Raw genomic sequence first — 21,801 nt, 5'->3', positions numbered from 1 at the left:
TCCTTGAGCTTCCTCTGTGCTCAGACTAACAGATGCTGAGAACTCATGGTATTGTATTGCCCTGGACATTTTTTATTATTTTTTTTCTGGGTGGTGTTTTGAGGGCTGAAAAACTGCTTAATCCTGCAGGTGGATGGAACAAATCTTCAGGGTTTTACTAACCAGCAAGCAGTTGACGTGTTACGGCACACAGGACAAACAGTTCGTCTCACTTTGATCAGAAGAGGGCTTAGGCAGGAAAATCATATTGAGCCCCAGGAGGACTTCAGTGCTGCTGTTGAAAAGGACTTACTGTTCCAAACAATGGACAGTAGCACAGCCAAAGGTAATTAAAACTGGCTTTGCTTTAAAGTTGACTTGAAACATTTTTCTTCTCACTGGAAATAAAATGGGTGAGATTCATTCTGTGTAGGTATTACTGATGGCAAAGCTGCTGTACATGAAGGGAGAATTTGGTCTAATAGAGTTCGATCAGTTTTTTAGACACAGTGCTTTTATTTGTTGCATTTTCAAAGTGAGTGTTGAAAGCTCTGCACTTCATTGCACTTCTGGCTGAATTGCTTCAAGACTTTGATCCTGCAAATCTTCAGATGGTAAGAAGGCAGTGAATGTTTTGTTTGTGCACAAGGGTGGGAGCTGCATTCAAGAACAAGCAAAGAGATACCCTCCACAATGAGCAAAAGCAAGTCTTCATTCCTTTGACTCTTGCATGGCAGTGTCACAAGCTTGTGGTATGAGAGAAGTGGCCTATAACTAGAGGTTATTAATAATCTTATGGGGCATTAACTATATGTGTGTCCAAAGTTCAGAAGCACTGACCAGTATTAATTTTGCTCTTGACAAGATGGGATTAGCAAAGCTTAATGTTATACTGTGCACATCTTGAAGTATTTGTGCCAGATTTTGAAAGTCAGTGTGTTTGAACAGAGTATCTGCACAGAGGCTGGATGTACAATCAGATTTTTTTCAGCTACTTGTGCTATAGGTTGATGTCAGCCAATACATATCGCAGCTCCAACTGAGACATGATCCCCACCTTGCACAAGGTTTTGAAAGTCCCAGTAGAATGTTGTCTGTATGGCATCCTTTCATTCCCTCAAGCTTGATGAAAATTTCATAAAATAGCTAAAATGGCTTCTTTTCTCTACTTCCAGAGAATAGTGAAACAGAACAGCAATCCTCATCACTGCCATGCGTTGCCAGTGTGGTAAATATTGGAGAGGACATGACAAAACAGGAAGCAGGTTTGCAATGTTTAATATTTTATTCTGTGAAAATGCACTTCAGTGCATTTACACAAAGATCGGGTGTTTGTGCCTTTCCATCTCTGGTGTGCTGCATAGCTGAGGAACAGTTAGAAAGTAATTGTACATTTAACATGTACTCCTGAGTGCTGTAAGGTCATTGGCTGTTCTATGTCTATGAAAATAATTATGCATCAAAGATGTCACACGAAGCAGTCTGGTTTTGCTACATGCTCACCTGTCTTTTTAGTTCAGTTCTATATTTTTGCTCTTTTTAGTCTAGTTGAGTCTTACACTTTTTTTATTCCTAATACCTCAAGATGCCTTATCTTTCTAGCTGCCTGCAGCTGCCCAGCTGCATTTCCAGGATGTCCACCTCTTCTGATAAACCTCCTTTTCACAGATTCCTGAGCTTGCAGTTTCTGCTGAGCCATCTCACATGAGCTATAGTAGCACCTGGAAGGGTTGGACCAGATGATCCCTGAGGTCCCTTCCAACCTGCATTCTATGATTCTATGATTCAGCAGTGTTTAAATTTTAGTTAGTTCTGGTGCACTGATTTGTTCTGACATTCCCCATACTCTTTGTGGATATTTTTATTTTCTAATAATTTCTTATTTCCTTTCCCTCTTGAGCTGTTAGGGCACTGTGCTGCATTTTAGAAGTCCTATGTGATACTACATTTTCCAGATTGAGACAGCACTTCATGTGTTCTCTAACATTTTCCTGCTTCCAGAGCTAGAGGGGAACTGAAAAACATCAACTATATGACTTCTGTAATATGTATATTTTCATAACTCATTCTTTTCTTCAGATACTGTAAGATCTCTGCTTTGTGGAAAGTATTGTCATAGTTGGATGTCACACAACACCTGGCTTTATTTTTAGTACTGTTTCTGAGCAATGACTAGAGTAAAAATACTGTCTGAGGCCATTAGTCACTTCAAATTCTTACTAAAAGTCAGTGGGAGTTGGGAACTTAGTCTTGTAATGAAGAGTGTGGTCTTCACCTTTGATGAGTTCTGGAGAGTTTGTGGTACTTACTGTAGGCACAGCACAGACCATAGACTTTGAATATGTAAGGTTCTGTGAAAACGCTGTGTTTGCTGAGTGTTCTATCTAAATACCACTTTTTGTTTCCTGCCTTAGAATCTAAACAGTGTGACTGAGGGGAAAGTGAGCAGGAGGAAAGCATTCCTTTGTTTTGTCAGCCTGCAGATAAACTTTCAATGAAGTTCCTGCAGTTTGCAACCTAACCTGTTGTTGTGTTCTTCACAGCACCATTAGTTTGCCTCCTGCTTTCCTTTCCAGTTTAATTTCTGCTTTTTAGCTATTATTTTCATTGTATGTGTCCATGTATGTGAATCTAACAAAAAAAAAAGGCAACAAAAAAAACACTCTAGGTTTTGAGTTCTCTCACTACCCTCTAGAACCTACAACTTCAGAATCTTTTACAGTTGTGCTCATAATTCTGAAAGTACAAAACCTGTGGATTTTCTTTGAAAACTATTTGGGCACTCCCTGTAAAATGCAGGGTTTGTCCAAAGGATCAGTATGTAGTATTACATTTGTAAGTGCTTTGCCTGTCCACCTGCATCAATCTGATTGGCCCACATCAGTCTGGTTTAACAAATGCTTGAGGCATGCAAGTAACTTCTTAATTTGCTTTGTGCCTATTACCCTGTAAAGTTATACTAAACTCTTTCAACACCAAGCAAGTTTAAATAGGTGTCCTTTCTTCCCAGTTATTAACACCAAGCTTTTTGACCAAACTTCATGTCTTTTAAAATGCAGTTAGTTTTGAGGAGATGGGATCTAATACTGTTTTGCAAGTTTGTCAAGTCTGGTGAGAAAAAATATGTCAACTTTTTAGTCATATTTAGGAGAGTTCTGGCATCATGAGAATGATTGTGTAGTCTTGCATGGTCCATGTACTTTTTCAGTTACAGGAACAGACAGGATATCTTACTTTTTGTCACAGTAATCTCAGACATTACTTTTAGATTTCCAGCTAACTACTACAGAAGAAGCAGCTACGAAGGCAAAATGGCAGAGGATTATGGGTTCAAATTATGAAATAGTGGTACGTAAACTTTGATTACCCTTATTAATGCCCCTTGATCTGTCCACCTATTATGTTGCTAATATACAGATAAAAATGTTTGTATTTAATTTGTTCCTTTATTCATAAATGTCATACATATGCTGCCTAATGTGTTGAGATTATTTTGGTTTTAGATTGTGACTGTAGGTATGTATTCTTTTGTATTTATAATATAAATAATCACAGGCTTCTTAGGTTACTGTGCCTATGAGTATTGTTTCACAAATTTCTTAGCTTCAAGAGGATAAATATGTATTAGAGGAAAAAATTAGTATTGGCACTGTGAGGTTGACAAAGCACTGGAACAGGCTGCCCAGGGAGGTTATGAAGTCCCCTTCTCTGGAGGCATTCAAAACCCACCTGGATGCCGTCCTGAATAATGTTCTCTGGGTGATCCTGCTTTAGTGGAGGAGTTGGATTAGGTGATCCTAGAGGTCCCTTCTAACTCTTGACAGTTCTGTATTGCTGTGACTCTGTTAACTTCAAAGGTCCCTTCATTAGCCAGAATTTGAAGATAGTCCTACCCTTTCTGTGTATTGAATGAATTGTTTGATGTAGTGACCTAAATGATGCATAGGACATTTACTGTAGATACAGCTGAAAATCAGTATCTGAGTTCAGGACTTCATTTCAAAATTCTATGCCAGAGCTATAGTCTCTGCAAAAGTATGTATTACTAGATTTCTTGTTGGATCCTTTATTTTAAACCACAGTTGTTGTTTCCCTCAGTGTTGTTGAAGAACCTAAGCTTGTAACTTTGGATGTTTTTTTAGTCTAAAAGTCTGCATTACGTGTGACTATTTCTGGCTTGTAATTTCTGGAATAGTTACCTGATTGTATGTTCATTGAAGTGGAAATAACAGGTACAGCTGTAAATATGTCAAAAGTAATAACTTCTCAATCTTGTTCTAGGTGGCTATAGTTAACAAATTTAGTGAAAGCAGTGGGTTAGGGATAAGCCTTGAAGCTACAGTGGGACATCATTTCATTAGATCTGTCTTACCGGAGGGGCCAGTTGGACGAAGTGGCAAGCTTTTCAGTGGAGATGAGCTGCTTGAAGTAAGAAAAAAAATACTACTTTATCTTAGTCTTCATTCAATATGATTTTTGAGCAGTAGCTTCTCACAGGTTATGACTTTGGGAACATAGTATATATACCTGCATATCAACCATAGCCAGAAATCCTTGATCAGTCTCTTAATATGTACTTACGCATGTTTACATGAATACATATGCTTATGCGCGTTTCTCACCTGATACCTGATCTTTCAAATACCGTGCAAGGTCACAAAAAAAGAATTAGCAAAGGCATAAGATTCCATAGGAATATCTCTACCCAGTTAAAGGACTGAATAACTGTTTACTGTTTAAGTGGTTTTCTCAAAATGTCAATTTGGATCGAATGAATGCAAGAAACATGAAGTGACACAGATGTGGTGTTTGTAGAGTGGCGGCACACAATTTATGAAACTGTCTATTCAGTTCAGAACTTAACTTGTGAGCTCCAAATTGAGTAGAAAATAAGGGTTGAGAATGTCCATTACCACAGTTTGATTATTTTTTAAAATAATTTGATTAGTGGGTTGGGCTTTTTTTTTTTTACCTGTGTTTGCTCATTGTTCTTCTAAACACTGTGTTTTCTTTCTCTGTTGAGGTGAATGACATCTCTTTACTTGGAGAAAACCACAAGGATGTGGTCAATATCTTGAAAGAACTGCCTATTAAGGTGACAATGGTGTGCTGTCGTCCGATAGCTCCCCCCATCACTCGTCCAGAAATACTGGAGAGCCTAAGTTTATCTGAGGTTCAGCTCACAGAAAAGGTATTTTGTCTTTAAAAAAATCCCTGAGAAAATGACCATTTCCTTGAGAAAAATATAAAGTTCTTGTACAAGCTGAGAAATACATTTTCATATTTTAGAACTTGGAGTGAAATAAATAGAAAAAGGCAAATTATGTTAATCAGGCTTACTTTAGGCCAACCAGAAGATGTCAGTCCTGATAGGTCGTGGGCAGAAATATTCTTGGGTGCAAGTCTGTCTACCCAAGTGCTTCTGTTAAGTGGGCCCTGGGGATATGACAAACAGAACTGTTTGTTTTTTAGAATCTGTATATATTTAATCTGGTTTTGAGCTTCGCATTGTGGGTTTGTGTTGCACCGAACTGTGTGTGCATTCACCGACAGATGCATTTTTGTCACTCATAAGTGCAGAGCTCTTGGCAGCCTGATGTATTAAACGTGTAGGAATAGTTTGGTATATAGTATACAAAGCAATGGCATTTGTATGGAAAGAGACCTGGTTAATTCTGAGTTCTGGGCAAGGCACCAAACTCGGCTTATTGCTAAGTTTTTCTGTGACACCAAGGGAAGAGAAAAACATGTATGCGTGTGTGTGTGTCTTTTATTAAATATTCTGACGGTGCTATTATGTTTAGATCAAGACATATTTTTAGACATACTGTTTAATAACAGGTATTTACTGTATATTTGAATACTTGTACTAATAAGGTTTTCTGAAGTTTTTAGTTTGACAGAAATTCAGTTTTGTAATTATTTTTTCCAGTGAATACTTTGGTATACTTGCAGCATAGCTATTTTGTTACATGGATATGTAAATTCCATGCTGGGTTTATCAGATTAGTTTGTTAACTTTGCTGGGTGCTTGCACTTTGTGTTTAGAGAAACATCTCTTAGTTTTTATCTTGTTTTTTTGTAAACAGTTTTGTCTCTGAACATTCATAAATATTTATTACATATTATTGGTGAACATTCGCTGTTTTTCTCAGGCTCACATAGAACTTGGATTCATTGGCTCCTCGGACACAGAGGGAGCAGCTTTGGAAATAGTTGACGAGGGTCAGAGTGTGGAAGAGGTGCAAAGCTCTTCTTTGGCAATGTGGGAAACAGAAGTACAGCACATTGAGCTGGAAAAAGGGAGTATGGGACTTGGATTTAGCATATTGGACTACCAGGTATCTTCTGCACTCCTTTATTTGAGTAGAGGACAGAACACTTGGTGTAGTTTGAAGCTCACAATATGATCTAAATAAGTATTTTAAGAGTATATATTAATGGAAGCCAAGCAATACAGTAAAGCTGAATGGATGTCACTACTGGTAGGCATTCCACTAGTTAATTCTCTTATTCATCTTACTGTAGTAAGATTACAGGTTCTAATAAAAGCGGTAGTACTGGTCCAGAAAAATAGAGAGTCCGAAATACCAGAGTCTTCAGAAAGCTCATCTGCTTGTGCCTCGGGTATTTGTATAGTCAGAACATTCAGGCTTTTAGCCATGTATTTTGTACCTGCAGTGAAGTGCTTGAAGCAAAATCCAATAAAGGACTTAGGTGCTTAAAGCAGGATTTACTAAAATCCACAACTGTAGTTCTGAAATCACTTGCTTAGCTGCTGTCTGCCCAGGACATGCCTAAACCCCCCCATTCATTTTGTTTTCGACTTTGAAATTCCTGGTTATCTCAAGCTGAGATTCTTGGTGTGTCCTGATGAAGAGGTCATCGCATGTCTCTGGTTGCACTTTGTCAGGATCCCAGAGCAAATGTTCTCCAGTTCCTAGTTGTCACAGCGGAAAATTTTTAATCCGTTCGAAGTTGCCTCATGCTTAATACAGCAGCAGGCCTGTAGGAAAGTCTACATAATGCCTTACTCCAGGGAAGACAGTCACACATGCTATAGAGGTGAATTTTTCAAAAGATGTGTCATGCAGCATCATCTAAAATGACACTATAAATACTTAAGATCGTGTGGAGGATGTCAGTGTTCAGGCTTAAGCACCAGCTCCAGCAGTGCTAGTTGTATTTTCACTTGTGAAATGTTTTATTGCTCCACAGAATTCTTCTTAATGCATTAACTGCCTTGAAGTGTTCAAGGGTCATCATGGTGTCCTTCCCTCCCTCCCTTTCTCAGCCCCTCTGTCTCACACTAGCTTTCATCAGTACCCAAGTCCTGTGTTTTTTTGGGTGCTGCCTTGATGGTGTGCATCCTTTCAGATGCATCTTAGCATGGAAACTAGTTGCAGTTTCATGCTAGTTTGCAGATGTTTACTTTTCTCTTCCTTTTTTTATCTCTAAAGCTGGCACGTTATTCGTTTTGTTGTTTTTCTGTGCATGCACTCAATGAATTGCCATGTTTAGTAAGAATTAATGTGTAATGATGTTCCTTGTGAATGTCATTCTATAAGAATCATGCAAATGTGTGCACCTGTGGTAACTGTTACAAGAGAATCATATGTTCCTCTTCTGAGTATTTGATGCTAGCATTTTTATAAAAATCAATGTGTTGAAGGATGAGGACTTCAAAGCAATTTTGTTTTTAAAAGCAAACACCACTTTGTTTTCACTTATTGATTAGAGTTCTGTATTGGTATCTTCCTGTCTCCCATAAAGTGTTTAATTAGGCATGCACAAGAACTTGCCTCTTAAAAAGCACTTTCTCAGCTGAGCAAGATCTGATGCCATGAAGTATAAGAGAGTTACTGAAAATAAGCCCTTTTTTCCATCAGAGTGCACATGTTAACTTTGCCCCGGGCTGCGTAGCCCAGCTGTATTCCAAAACCACTGGTTGTAAGGGAGGATGAAGTTTGCAACGCTGTCATTACAGTAGGAAGTACTTGAATTTCTAGTGGTGATTACTTGTTACAGTATAAACAGCACTCTGCAATTTAACAGTATTTTATGCTGGAGTTATGATAGGACATCACATAGAAAAGAGTAATAATTTCCAAGCTTAAGAATGTATGTCTAAATGTATGGGCAGTATGGACAGGGGGGTATGTTCCTGTTGAGGGTTCTTCTGGAGTAAAGCTCCAGCTTTTTTAATAACGCAACTCTGCAGAAAAATTAGACCCTCACGACATAAAAGACTAAATTAAACGAAATGTTTTTCTTCTCTTTATTTAATTAGGACCCTGTTGATCCAGCAAACACTGTAATTGTGATTCGTTCATTAGTTCCTGGGGGTGTGGCTGAGCAAGATGGCAGACTTCTTCCTGGGGATCGGCTTATGTTTGTCAACGATATCAACTTGGAAAATGGCAGCCTGGAGGAGGCAGTACAAGCACTGAAAGGAGCCCCAGCAGGAACAGTTAAAATAGGAGTTGCCAAACCACTGCCTGTAAGGATTTGGGAATTCACTGGGTGCTTCCCATATCATTTCAGCTGGTACATGATAATAGTGGCTTCTGCATACATTTTGTGTTCTGTAGGATGTAGCTAGGTGGCTCAAAATCCAGAACCTGTCTTTTTCAAAATTGATTCCTATGTCTCCTTGCATGTAGGAGAGGCCTGTGTAGTGTATAACTGGTGTGGTGATTGCAGGACCTAGCATACCTGTCTTGCAGCTGAGAAAATAGCGAAGAATCTTTCAAACAGGACAGTCCTCTAGGGCTGCAAGTTCCCAGGCATAATTCTGTAGACTTTACAAGGTTCTCTGAATGTGTAAGATGGTGACATAAAGTCAGTTTTCTGTGGTTTGCCTGGAATTTGCCCATACCGTTGCTTTACAAGGCATAGTACATATGCAATGTTTGTATTTAGACTGCATAATTTTATATTTAAAGAATGCTGGGTAGTTTTCAGTCCATATACCTCAAACTGGTGATTTTAGTATAGACATAAATAATTTCAGACTTGATTTTATTGGTAGTCTGTAACAATTAGAAGAATAAAGTTGGAAGGAGACGTAGGGTTAGTGAGATACTGTGTTACTAAGGATGCTAGAAGACCAGTGTCCTTATTATGCTAAAAGTCAAATCAGTAGAATGGCATCTGTTTACACATAAAAAGAATATATTTTTTGCTGTATTTGTAAGCCAAAGTGCAGTCTTTGGGATTCATTTTTGCTTCTCATGAAACCATAATCATCTTGTGGATGCACATGTCAAGTTTTCATTCTTAGTGGATCTTTGTGGAGAAGGTGAGAGGGAAGGGCTGATGTTTAGGTTACTAGAAACTTTCATCTTCACAATAAGAGGGTACTTTTTTAACTTGCTTTGTTAAATTTGTTTGCTGTTGTTTGGTTTTTTTTGTAGTGGAGACTGTGTTACACACTAAAAAGTTTTGCAAACCAACATTTTTATGTGCAAGAAGGTGTCACTCTAAAAAAGAAAATACAAGGGGTTTTGTTTGTGTTCCCAGCATTTTGTAAACATTCAGCATTTACACTTTAATATTGCATGTGTTATACTTGCCAATTAATTAATAATCACTGGCTTCTTTGTGGAACTGGACAAATGCAGCTACCAGCAAATTATTTTGGAAAAAGCTACTGCTTATAGTTAAGATTTTTTTTGTCCTCTTGAGGTTGTTCCACCCGGCACATAAAATCTTAAAACACAGCCACTGGAGTCAGTCTTTATGCCTGCTAACAAGATTGCTCTTTGGCTAACAAGGTTGTAAAGGCCTCTGTTGTTAGGCTCTTTCCCTGGTGGCAGCTCTGGTTGCAGTTTTAGTGTATATTTAATAAGAGCAGAAACTGAAAATTAATTTAGACTAAGCTGTAGGCTCTGTGCTATAGCTGGATAGATCTTCTTCAATACTTGGAGATGTAGAATGAAATGTGAAGCTGAATCAATCAAGGTGAAAAAAGTAGTCGTCTCTTTATCTATCCAACACTGTAATTATAATTGAAACAAACTCTTTACACGTTTGGAATTCATTTGCCTCTTTAAACCCTCCCCCACATAACGCACTGTGCATACCCTGTGTCCTGGCCACTCATCCAACTCAGAGCTTCATTCTTTCTGCAGCTTTCTCCAGAGGAGGGCTATGTCTCTGCTAAGGAAGATTGCTTTTCCTACACTGCCCAGTCACTTGAGGATGAGGGGCCAGCTGATGCAGCCCTCTTCCGTGCTGAGCTGGCTCTGGTTAGTGGCCCAACTTACCAAAGATTTAAGTCTTTGAGTTGAGTAATAGAGTTGCCTTGTCACTGTTCATGCTTTTTTACATTACATTTCACATTAGTCATCCACCATAGTTGGGATGGATCCCCACGTGGTAGAAATTGGCATCTGAAGACTTTGGTTGTTTGCATGAACTGTCAGTCTGGCCTGTGTTATGCTAGTTGCTGGAAAAAAAAAGGAAGTATTTTGCTGAGATTTTTTGAAAGTGCATGGCTACCCTCTTCTCCCTGCATGCACTGAGTGTCCCTTTGAAAATGTCACGTTGTGTGGAGAAATGTTCATGTGTTTTTTTGTAAAAAAATCTCTTTGCCTGTATGTCATAATACATCACTTCTGTATCTTGAAAAGCTTTTGGAACTTCTTTTTTGTATGTAAGCTAGCCTAAAAGGAATACTGTCTGACTTGAAAGGCTGCCGACTCTACCTTATAAGAGTGTTCTTTAGACTTCAGCATCAATCCATGATTATGACATTTGCAAGATCAAAAGGTGTTCACTTGTACAAACAATGCATCTTGCCTGAGCATTGAGTTCCTTATATAGCCCAGAAGTTACGGAGAACTCAGATGAAAAAGACAGAGAAAACAGGACTCTCTGAAAAACAAAAAAAAATTAGAAAAAACCCACAAAAAACAGGATACAAATCTGTTCTGAGTGTCTTCTTACGGTTAATTGTACTCATGTGGGCCTGATACTGGAGTTACCTGGCCCTCATTTTCTAGGGACATAAGTAGGGAGGCACTTACTACCAAACTGCAAAGCTTAATACATCAAAAAAGAATAAAAACCCAAACAAAACCCTGAAATTAATTCCTCCAAGACAAAAATCTCTGAATTACTGATTCCAGTATGTTAGCTATTTTTTTGCATTTGTGAATGACAAGCCGGTTTTAATAACTTGCTTTTAAACAAGACTGCTTATTTTTACTTCTGCAGTTTGCAATCTTGATACAATAGTTAGATAATAGGATTTGTCTTATTCCATTCATTGAGAAGAAGTATGAAGAAGCCAGTTGATATGTATTGTGAATCTCTTTTATTAAAGGTGTGTTGAAAAGGTCAGATTAAAACTTAAGGGTTAAAAAAAATAATTTCTATCTGTGATTCATACAAAAAACCTAAAATTGGGAAAAAACAATGGAAGTATATGGTAAATAATAATATGGTTATATTGTCAACTCTGTCAGCTGTCTAATTAAATGTGCAAAATATAAAATTGACTCTGAAGTCACACAGTTGAAGATGCATTTGCAGACAGCACTCATACCGTTCTCAAGTGAATTTGCACTCAGATTCTATAGATCTTTTCCCATTTTTCACAATCCTTTTTTAGGGTGTAGCTTCAGTAAAGCTTATCTGCATTTTCCAGGTGGTGGGTTGGAATAAGTTACACCAAAGGAGCAGTTTGAACTAGCTCTTAAGTCTTTAAGGCTATGACAGTAAAAAATGGATCATTCGTACCCCAGAAAGGAATCAGTATGTCAAATCACTGCAGATTGCTGTTACTGCTGTTGTGAATCTGGCAATAAATTCATGCTTAACCACAGAGGCTGAAAAATCCCATCTCTGCTGATGAGAGCAGTTGACTGCTTCATACAAGTTGGTAGTATGGTAATGGCTCTGAACTCACTGCACTTTTATCATCATATTTAGCTCTGCCAGGGGAGATGACATTATAATAAAAGTTTAATATGTAAAGCACCATAAATTAGATCCTCAAATCCTAATTTTGCTATAGTATTTGAAAGTGTCTAGGTCTTTAAAACATTGTATTTCATTTAAGAAAACAAAATAGCAAAAACTACTCCCCACATCCATGTTTGGAACTCTTCAAAATTCTGTTTCTCATGTAAGACAGGAGAATTGTCTATAATAATCTTATCAAATGGAAAATGTTTTGGAAATAATGTCATAATTGTTTCTTATGTATGTATTGGAAGGCATTGCAGTTTCCAGAAAAATAATTTTGTACCCTTTTAAATTTAAAAAGTCCAAACCTATGAAGTTGGATGGAAGGAATGTTCTGGGCAGGTGGTCCTGAATGAACCACATTATTTTTTCAGTGCTAATACTTTTAAAAGAAAATTGAATAAAAAAAGTTCTAAATAAATTAAAGTCTTTATGCCACAGAGTAGAGCAGAATTCTTCTAACAACATCATACTTTTATTAACAGATATTAACTTGCCTCAGCCCTGTCACTTATTCCCAGGGAGGCTTTAACTTTATCTGAGATATTCTTTGCAACCTCTGAAAATGTAGTGGTATGAATTGTAACTGGAAGCAGAATTTTTTCCTGCTGTGCCATGGAAATACAACTTACAAGTAGAAAAAACACATTGGGGGTGGGGGTTGGAAAGAAAGAAAGTGACAGTCTGTATGTAGCAGCTGATGTGCATGTGTTTGGGGCTTATGTGGTGTGAAGGTAACAGCCTGGCTGATTGAATTGCTTTTGTTGTTAGGTGGACTCCGGTGAGGCAGATCTAGTGGATGAGTCCACATTTGAATCGCAGTATTCTCTAGAGAGTGACGTCTTCCAGGCTTCAATGATAGGTCTGCATGGCAGTGCCTGTAGCGGTGAGCAGAGCTACAGCTTCTCTCTTCCACTGTCAACTCCCAAGGTAACAAGGAGGATGTTCTATTGATCACAAACTTTGATTATAAGTGTATTATTAGATATAAATGTTTTATGTCATCCTCGTTCACATTGCAGTGTTTGTTACCAGTTTAAAGTGCAGCTTTGTTTAGGGTGGTGCTGGTGACTTTCAAACATCTGTATTGAAGAGGGAGGCAGCTAGAAGGCTGAAAGCTTGGAATTGTGTTTTGTGTAGCCAGATGAAGTATGGCAAAGTATTTGTAGTGTTAAAGCTGTGGTGAGCAGTTTGCTACAAAAACTTGCTACTTCAGACCATTCTAAAGAGTGGTTAACACAAATTAACTATATTATTTTATATTATTTTGAAAAGCAAGAGTAAGCTTTCTTCCTAAGCTTTGCTTTTATGCTTTATAGTTAGAATGTTTGGTAATGCATTTACTGTATGCTTGAATGACATGTTTGTAACGATACTGTAATTAAAAGTAAATCCGTATAGATGAAACCTCTGATTACTAATATTTTCTGTTTAAAACCAGTAAACCAATATAAGTTCTTTAAAAATATTACAAAGATCAGTATCTCTTTTCTTGCTGGTCACATACCCATAATGACTTGATTGTTTGTGTCAGGGTTGGTGTTTTGTTTTTCTCCAAGGTTTTCCATGCTTCTTTTTCTTCGCAATCTATAAATTTTGCTAATCCAGAGTCTTCCAAGTCACTTCTAGCACTCATCTTTGGAAGCAACATTGTAGGTATTCCTTCCAGGTTTGGAAGGTCTTGACTAGAGTAGCTGCTGCTTTTTCTTCCACACCTGAGCTGAAATAAGTCCCTTTATCCCTTCTGGATTGTGTTCAGCCCTTATGAGACACTGGTTGGAAAGCTAAATTCATCTTCTAATTGTTTCTCCTAATCCACAGAAGAGTACAAGAGCACATCTCTGCTGTGCCAGTGGGACAGATTGTGTTGTATAACTCTATTACTTAAACGGATTACACATTTTGCATGCTGAGAAGCATTTTATGAGGCAGAGGCTGGATTTATGTTATGTATCACATTGAGGCTTTAGAAAGTCTTAAGTTGTTTTCAGCATTGACTTAAAGATGGTTTCAGTTTTCGTGTTATTTTAAAGGTTATATTCATTATGTCTCAGTGTTCTCTCTCCACACCAGTATGAAGTGACTATTAAGTTCTCATTAAGTAACATTTTACACTCTGCAGTTATAAATGACTACACAAAGTAAACATAGAAGGAAAATCTTTTCAGAAAATAAGGCTTTGAAGCAAGAGAAATGTAGTAAAAACCAAAAAAAACCCAAACAACTAGTAGATTCCATGAGAAATGCAGAGCTATTTCACTTATTTTTGACTGCAGGTCAGTTGACAGGTTCTGAATGCCTTTGGTGTCACTTGTAAAACAGCTGATGAAAAAATAAAGTAAAAAACATGCAAATGCTTTAGTGGGCCACATATTGTTGCAGTTAGAAATTGCTGAAATAGTGATTGTCTTAAAAAATTACAGCATTGGCTTTTCTTTACATGAAACAAAAATAAAAATGGGCATGTGCCGAAACTCTTAATATGAATATATGATGTATGGAATAAATGTTGAGTGTAATCTGTGTCTTGTTCTTACTAATTTGGATATGGATGCAAAACAGACTTGTAAGTAGAAGTCCCAGCTTTCTTTGAACCTAATTAAATAATTTAAAGAGATTATAGTCCTGGTCTTCTGTTCTCCAAAAGGTAGGAAATTATGTCATTGATTGCATCATGCAGATTAGTTGTATTTAGACTTTGCTCAATTATCTTCTCAGATGTTGCTTAAGCTAATTATTTACAGGTGAACCTTCTTTGATGATTGTCTGGGAGCAGAGTAAGCATGTATGCACTTCATGAAAAATGTGAAAAATTAATTCTGAGGTCCTTGATATAAAATATTACAAAATATCCCAAAATCCAGAGAAGCATGTTTTGTCCACATTTTAGAAAAGGAGTAGAAGAATTTGTAGGACCAGTGGATAACAACTAAGACAGATAGAGGTAGACGCTCTTGTTGACTACATTTACTACATGTGAGAGAATAGTATTTCTGGAGCCCTAAGTCCTACCTTTGAGTCCTTGATACATCTTTCCAAGATCTCATGGTGTAACCATTTTTAAAACAGCTTATTTTGAAAGCTCAGCTAGAGAGTATTAGAAGTGTTTGTTTTTCAGAAGGTTGTGATTACTGAAATACCTTAAAATATTTGCGAAGTCTAAACATACTTTGTGTAGAAAACTTAATTGTAGTGCTTAATCGTAGTACTGCAGCCATAATCGATACTCTTGCAATTAAATACTGACTGTAAAGATTCTGTAACTGGATCATTGTATTTCATTGTTGTCACAGTTCAAAATCTCCGTGTTCGTTGTTTGCTGAAATTTGACCGTTTACTTTCTCTATGTGGCAGGGATATCTAAATATGTTTCTGCTTATTTAAATGGATTATTAGATTGCATGCTTATTGTCTTAGCTGCTTCAATAACTTGCTGAAGTTATGACTAATTTGAGAATGTGGAATGGACGTTACTTCATGGAGATTTATTGATGAGTACCAAATTTTAATTTGGCCTTCAGCAGTAACTTTTCATTGATTTCTGATATTTTTAAACAGAAGAAATTGTCTGAGAAATCACATAGATTTTACAGTAAAATGCCTGTAGGGATCTACTGAAGACACTAATGTTGCAACGAATATGTCTAAATCCTGTGACATTAGTTTCTGTGCAAGATTTTAGCATGAAATATACTTTAAAAATTTACTACAAAAAATATTGATTATCCATTGTATCCTGTGTTTTAACAGTCTGTTGGAGACGAATGTTCAAATGCTGCATCCGATTTTCTGGTATCTGACAAGAATTTGTACAACATGGATCTGAGTCAGAGAGTGAGAGAGCAAAAGTCCGTAGTAGGCAATAGCCTAGAAACTGCGTCTGGTTTTACTGAGAAGGATCTTCTGCCTCTGGATGTGTCAGACATCAACCAAAATGAAAGTGAAAACACAGCATCATGGACTAGATCTGAGACAACAGCAGAAATGGCACTAAATACAACTACTGTGCAGCTTGATGCTACTGGAAAAGTAAAGATTTACTTTTTAAAAAAATAATAGTTAAAACCTATGGAGAGGATATATTAAACCATAGAATCTCCTACAGAAATTGACACTGGCCCACATCCATGTCTATTTCTTTGATTGTAAATGTCTATCACATGTGGTAACTAACATCAAAACATAGAGATTCAGATCTATCCAAAACAGGAGATAAGTTGAGGTCATCTGCCAGAGACTGGTGATAGAGTGGTCTATAGAAGTCTGCTCATACCTCACAGCAGTAGACACTGCTCAACCACAGTGCACCTGTTGGGCAGGCTGAGGTCCTTTTCTTATCCCCTGCTAACGTCTGCAGAGGCATGGGTGCAAGGGTGCATAGCTGGAAACTAGGCCTGGGAAACCAAGGGGGAGTGGTGTGAAAGGCTTGCATCCTGGTGGTCGTGCAAGCCAGTTCACAAACTGGCCTGCAGTGCCACTGTGCAAACATAATATTCCTTTATATGATAGTCATTGTGACATACGTTTCTTTTTAATTCCTTTCAAGGGTTTATTAAGAAGTTCATAAAAGAGCTGCATTTTCTTCAAAAATGTGTTACTTTAGCACTGGCAGATTGTCAGACATCTGTGGTAAACCAGTCTGAGAGGCCTTGAATTCATCCCACTAATTTTAAGAGTGTAACTGATGTTCGTAAATTAAACGTGTACTTTGTGGTAGATTGGCTATACTACCTGAGTGAGAATGGAAACCTCATGTGTATTGGTTTGCTCTTTGATGGAATGACTTTCCTGATGTTGTTATAAAGAATCTATATTAATTACATACCTAGCTTTTGTATAAGGTAAGCTAGATTCAGGTTTGTATGTCCAATGGTATTTTTTATCTCAGTATTCTGAACTGATGTTATTTCCTTTGCGTTAGGATCAAGTGCTTTTAACGGAAAAGAGATGCCCAGTGTCTTTGGAGGGAAGTTCCACAAGTCCAAATTCAGTCAGAAGCATCTATGAGAAGACCATAACTATTGCAAAAGGCAATTCAAGTCTAGGTAAGGTAGCTAATATTTTTTGCAACCTGTTCAGGAATATGGCTTTATGATTTCTTATATGTTTCATTTTAGTAGCGAAAGCATATCAGGATATTAATTCTTTGCTGCTCTTGCCATTTGGCTGTGATGGCAGTGGATCAATTTACTGTCACCATGAACACAAAAGTGTCCAGTCTCACTGAGAACTTTTTTTTCCCTAAGGGAGTTTAGTAATTCCTGAAAGTTATCAGAACAATTGTATATGTCACTTTTTAGTGTCTATGCATCTATATAATATAGTGAAAAAAGAGGATATAGCCAAGAAATGCTGTAGAACACTTTGGTCAAAGAGCTGCAGGCTAGGATTTCAAATGTATATGAACACAAAATGATGTTGCTTTCTGAGTATGGTCCACTGGTCTAAACAAGCTGTTCACTTTCTTGCTACGTATTTGTACTTGTATCTTAAGTGCCTCAGTATTTATGAAAGTCAGAAAACCTATTAAAATACATTTACTAGATAGTATTTTTAGCTCAATTATATTATAGTTTTTTAGAGAATTTCTGTGTTTTAGATATCCAGAATCTTCAACTTTCTGAGCATGCTGGCTAAAGCACGGCACATTTTGGAGCAAACAGGTACAACAGGTGGAAGCTTTTTTTGTGTGTCCTCTTCTGGTCTCTGATGCAACCCTAGACAGTGTGGGGACAGCATACTTCCAGATCCGTTCCCAGAGCAGATGTGGGAGAGTTTTTGTGATGGGAGGCAGTGGTGCTCCCCTTCATTAGTGTGTGCATTTGCTTTGGTTTAGGTTCCTGGTGCTGTTTCTTCTAGCCAACTGTTTGTTTTTGAAGACTCTTAGGTGTTGGTGGAGCCGGGGTTTGTGTGGGCACACTGTCTGTTTGAAGTGTCTGCAAATTCTTTAAGATGAGCTGTCCACAGGAAGCATTCCAAAAGCAGTCCAGAGGCCCTTTGTTTGTAAATAGCCACCACTCAGGACTCCCTTGCTATGCAGATGTGGATGGAACACTGTGATGCCCTAGTTCAGTGAGTGCTTCTGCCTTGAGTAAACTGCCCTCTGATGCTTGATACTCAGTCTGCTCCCTGTAACCTTCTCATTTGTGATAAAGCCAGCCTTCAGACTGGGCTGGGAACTGATGCAGTTTAAAATCACCATCCACAAAATACGAAGCTGTAAGCAAGGCTGATGTGGGTGTAAGTTTTTCCTTTCCTTGATATGAGGTTCTTGAGTAACTACTGCCTTCAGTGGACTCATTACCAAGCTGTATAAACTGCAGGTCACAGTACAGTTCCGTTTCCATTATTAGTGAACTTTTATAGCTGCTGCTATGTGACTGTAAGTTTTGTTTTGTAGTCTTAGCCTTTTGCAAATGTGTCAGAAATACCAAAATCTTTACTTAGATGTGAATATTCAGATTTTCCAGGTAAAAGTGCATGCCCTTTTTGAAAGATCTCACAGAGAAGGGAAGTTACTATTTATATTCTAACTCAAATTTTTTGTCTTTCATTTTGTATTTATATTCTTTAGTGCATTCCCATGTTAAGGGTTTAAAGTGAAGCCAGCTTCTGCACTACAAAGAACAGAAAGACCAGATCCTTTGGTAGCTTCTGAAGAAGTCTTGCAGGAATGAGGACAATATTTCTGGGCCTGCATAGTTTTGATAAAAGCCATTGAGCGTAATTAAACTTTTATGTAATTTATACTTTCAGGAATGGTACAGAATTCCAGACAAAATACTATTATACAAACCTGTGGGTGTGGAGCATTATCACATGATAGTTATTCCTGTTTGCGAAGAGGGATACACAGCTGTATAGATGTCATTTCAGAGCTGGTGTGGTGCACCGCTATGCGGGATTTGGAGTTTAAGGGCCAGCATTTCAAATAAGCAAGTTGAATCTTAGGTGTCTTCCTTGGGAAGCAAGGTGCACAAGCACTCAGGTATGGCCATCTTGATATCATTCCCTTTTACTGTTACAGGTCTGCAAAGCTGGCACCGTAACTTTTAGACTTCGCGTTTCTTGGTTAGCAGGGTGCCCACCCCCAGAAAATGACTAAGCAGTATTTTAATTTCAAAGCTGTATTTCTGTGGCAAACATTATTTGCTGAGAAAACACAAAGCTGTTCTTACTTGCCATGTAAAGGCCCCTGTTTTGTTTTATTTTCTTAAAGGAAATGAAATTTTGAATAGTTCAAGAAGCAATAATTTGCATTTCAGACTCAGGTATTTATTTTTTTTCCACTTTTTGTGTTCAAAACCAGATGTGTGGCCTTACCAGGATGCATTCTGTTTCACTTTTCACTTCAGCTTGCCAGGAGCTCTTAAATCTCTTACATTTCTGTAATAATAGCCAGGCTTTTAAGCGTAGCAGCAGCTGCTTGTAACATCTGTCAGATAATTACAGAGCTGAATCAGAATTTACCTGCCTGAAGTGTGAGGATTAATTCCCGATGAAGAAATAAAAGATAGATTGCAGGTCACAGTACAGTTCCAGAGGTTTTAATTTTGTTAAAAAAAGTTTTGCTTGCAGTAATCCCTTAACTTAGTGTTTATCATGTGTGTCTGTATTTTAAGTGCAGTGGAACCTAAAAAGTAAATTTTATGTAAAGTATAATAAAGGATAAAAATACAAACTTGGTTCAGGGTGCACTTGGGCTGACATTATATGCATGAAAAGCAAGACTGGCTCTTCATGTAGACATAGTATGAATGTGAATAATGTTTTCTCCTGATGTTTGATCATAGTATTTTTCTTCCAGTTTGTGTGTTCTCTGGCCTGGGAAGCTGCCTGGGCAGTTTACGCACATGGCTACACTGCTTTTAAATTTTATTCTTACAAAGGAAGCTAAATCATGAGCTGTGAATGATGTTGAAAGCTGCAGCTGCATCACGTGTTTATGTTGAGAACTGGCACTCTTTTCCTTTTAAATGGTGTCATCCATAGCTTGCAACAGGGCTTGAAATCCAGCTGCAGCTCTAACCTTTTGATTGTGATTTTTAAAAGGTAAGAGAATGGAACACCTGCATGCAAGGAGTGCTGAAATGCCATTGTCCTGTGTGATTCATTCAGCAGCTCCACAGTGGCATTTGCATTTTTCACCTGAAACGGTAGCTGTTGAAAATGAGACATCAGCTTTGCTATCTATTGTAAGGATGTAATGTCAGGGTAGAAACTGAGGGTGATTTTTTTTGTAAACTGCTATTATGTGAGCCTCACTAATACTGTTGTTCTATCTGGCTTAACCAAGCAGCAAAGTTAGGTTCAAAATTTGAAATTGTATTTCAGCTGTTTCCTTGGCAGTTTGCTTTTCTGTGCAGACTGCCTGTATTTTGATGGAGAACAGTCTGTTGCAGAGCTGTGTGTACATCTGGATCTGACTGAGTAATCTGTGTGAGCAGATCTGTCAAGAGTTGGTTATTGGAAAGAGTATGTGAGTGTAGCTGCTGGTGGCACCACGCCAGAACAGCACCTGTAAATGCCATCTGTCATGTGCTCAACATTGTAACAATACTAATCTAAGGGGCAGGCGACTGGCAGTTTTACCTCTACTTTTTCTAATAGCAAGGTAGTAAATCAGTGGCATTGTGTGTCTGCATCACAAGTTGGGGACACCCGTATTTAAAATACACCTGATCACAGCTGGCACCAGTACCTGACAAATCATAATTATAAATCTCCAGTCAATAGTAACACTATAGTCTTTCATGGGTTTGATGTGAAGTGCCATTATGAAGGTGTGTTTTGCGGTTTTTCTGAAAGATAAACCTTGACTTCCAAGTACAAAACTAGAGATGTACATTTATTCCTGTGTCTTACAAGTTGATTGGGCAGTGTCTTGCTAATCAGGGTCCCCTTCTCATACTTTAGACAGTTATGTTGATCTCAGCTGCAAGTGGGTTTGAGGAGTCAGAATTATTCATTAGTCTCTAGGAGGACTCCTAAAAAGCAAGAGTGAGTATCCCAGATTAGTGTTTTTCTTTAAATGGTTACGGTATTTTATTTTTTTTTCTCTGAAACAGATAGATAAACTGATGTTTGTAAGGTTGTCTGAGTCTGAATAGCCTGGGCCTTATAACTCCCTCCAAAATCTGTTCAGTCTGTTTCCTGAGGTCTGTGGTCACAGAGTGAAGTGTTCACTCTGTCTTCAGTAGCCATGTTTATATATAAATGACTAGATTTTTTTCATAGTATCCTTGGAGTTTTTGCTCTGGATAGCTGTCACCTTCTTTCTACTACTCACAGTCTGGACAACAGGACTTGCATACACAGAACTGCACTCCCAGTGTTTGCCAGCCAGATATTTACTTGCAAACCCAGAACACATGGTGGGGTAAACGCTGCCTTCTTCTCCAATAGATATTCCTCTATAATGCACTCTTACTCCAGTGGCTTCATCTTGTTAGTAAGTGAAAGATTCCATGTTACTACACAAAAAAAGAAAAAATAGTTTGGCAATATTAAGATATTGAAAGTCCACTGAGTGGATTTGAAGGATGCAAGCCCTTCAGTTACCTTTCCATTGCCTTAGTGAAGACCAGTTTTTCCTGGATCTGTCAGCAAGGTTGATTTCACGAGCACCAACTGCCCTGAAAATAGCAGTGACAACTCATGCATGTACAAATGTTCACAAAGACATGTGAAGCCCTTCACCATAAGAAGGTCCCTACAGGCACCCCATAGGGGTGGAGGTAGAGCATCTCTGTCTCGTTGCCTAATAGTGAAAAGAAATCAGGTTGAATGGTGTGTATAAACATTAAGAAATAATATCCTGGTGTGCCACAGGTGGGATTGTGGTGTGGC

At 38.0% G+C, this 21,801-nt stretch overlaps 1 protein-coding gene across 11 annotated transcripts in view; it reads left to right on the top strand.

Annotated features, from left to right (window-relative positions):
* MPDZ (multiple PDZ domain crumbs cell polarity complex component) overlaps positions 1-21,801 on the top strand; it is a 95,734-nt gene that overhangs the window by 33,532 nt on the left and 40,401 nt on the right. For 9 of the 11 annotated variants that reach the window (XM_051642125.1, XM_051642124.1, XM_051642122.1 and 6 more), the window contains exons 11-21: positions 130-325; positions 1,155-1,244; positions 3,248-3,327; positions 4,261-4,407; positions 5,003-5,170; positions 6,135-6,320; positions 8,270-8,479; positions 10,113-10,229; positions 12,724-12,882; positions 15,703-15,981; positions 16,874-16,997. In XM_051642125.1, coding sequence (XP_051498085.1) covers positions 130-325; positions 1,155-1,244; positions 3,248-3,327; positions 4,261-4,407; positions 5,003-5,170; positions 6,135-6,320; positions 8,270-8,479; positions 10,113-10,229; positions 12,724-12,882; positions 15,703-15,981; positions 16,874-16,997 — 1,756 coding nt within the window. The remainder of the gene's footprint in view (positions 1-129; positions 326-1,154; positions 1,245-3,247; positions 3,328-4,260; positions 4,408-5,002; positions 5,171-6,134; positions 6,321-8,269; positions 8,480-10,112; positions 10,230-12,723; positions 12,883-15,702; positions 15,982-16,873; positions 16,998-21,801) is intronic. The other 2 variants (XM_051642127.1, XM_051642131.1) reach the window with 2 other exon arrangements.

Source organism: Apus apus, chromosome Z, assembly GCF_020740795.1.
Source record: "Apus apus isolate bApuApu2 chromosome Z, bApuApu2.pri.cur, whole genome shotgun sequence".
Taxonomy (NCBI): domain Eukaryota; kingdom Metazoa; phylum Chordata; class Aves; order Apodiformes; family Apodidae; genus Apus; species Apus apus.
This window is presented reverse-complemented; position numbering and strand designations above follow the sequence as displayed.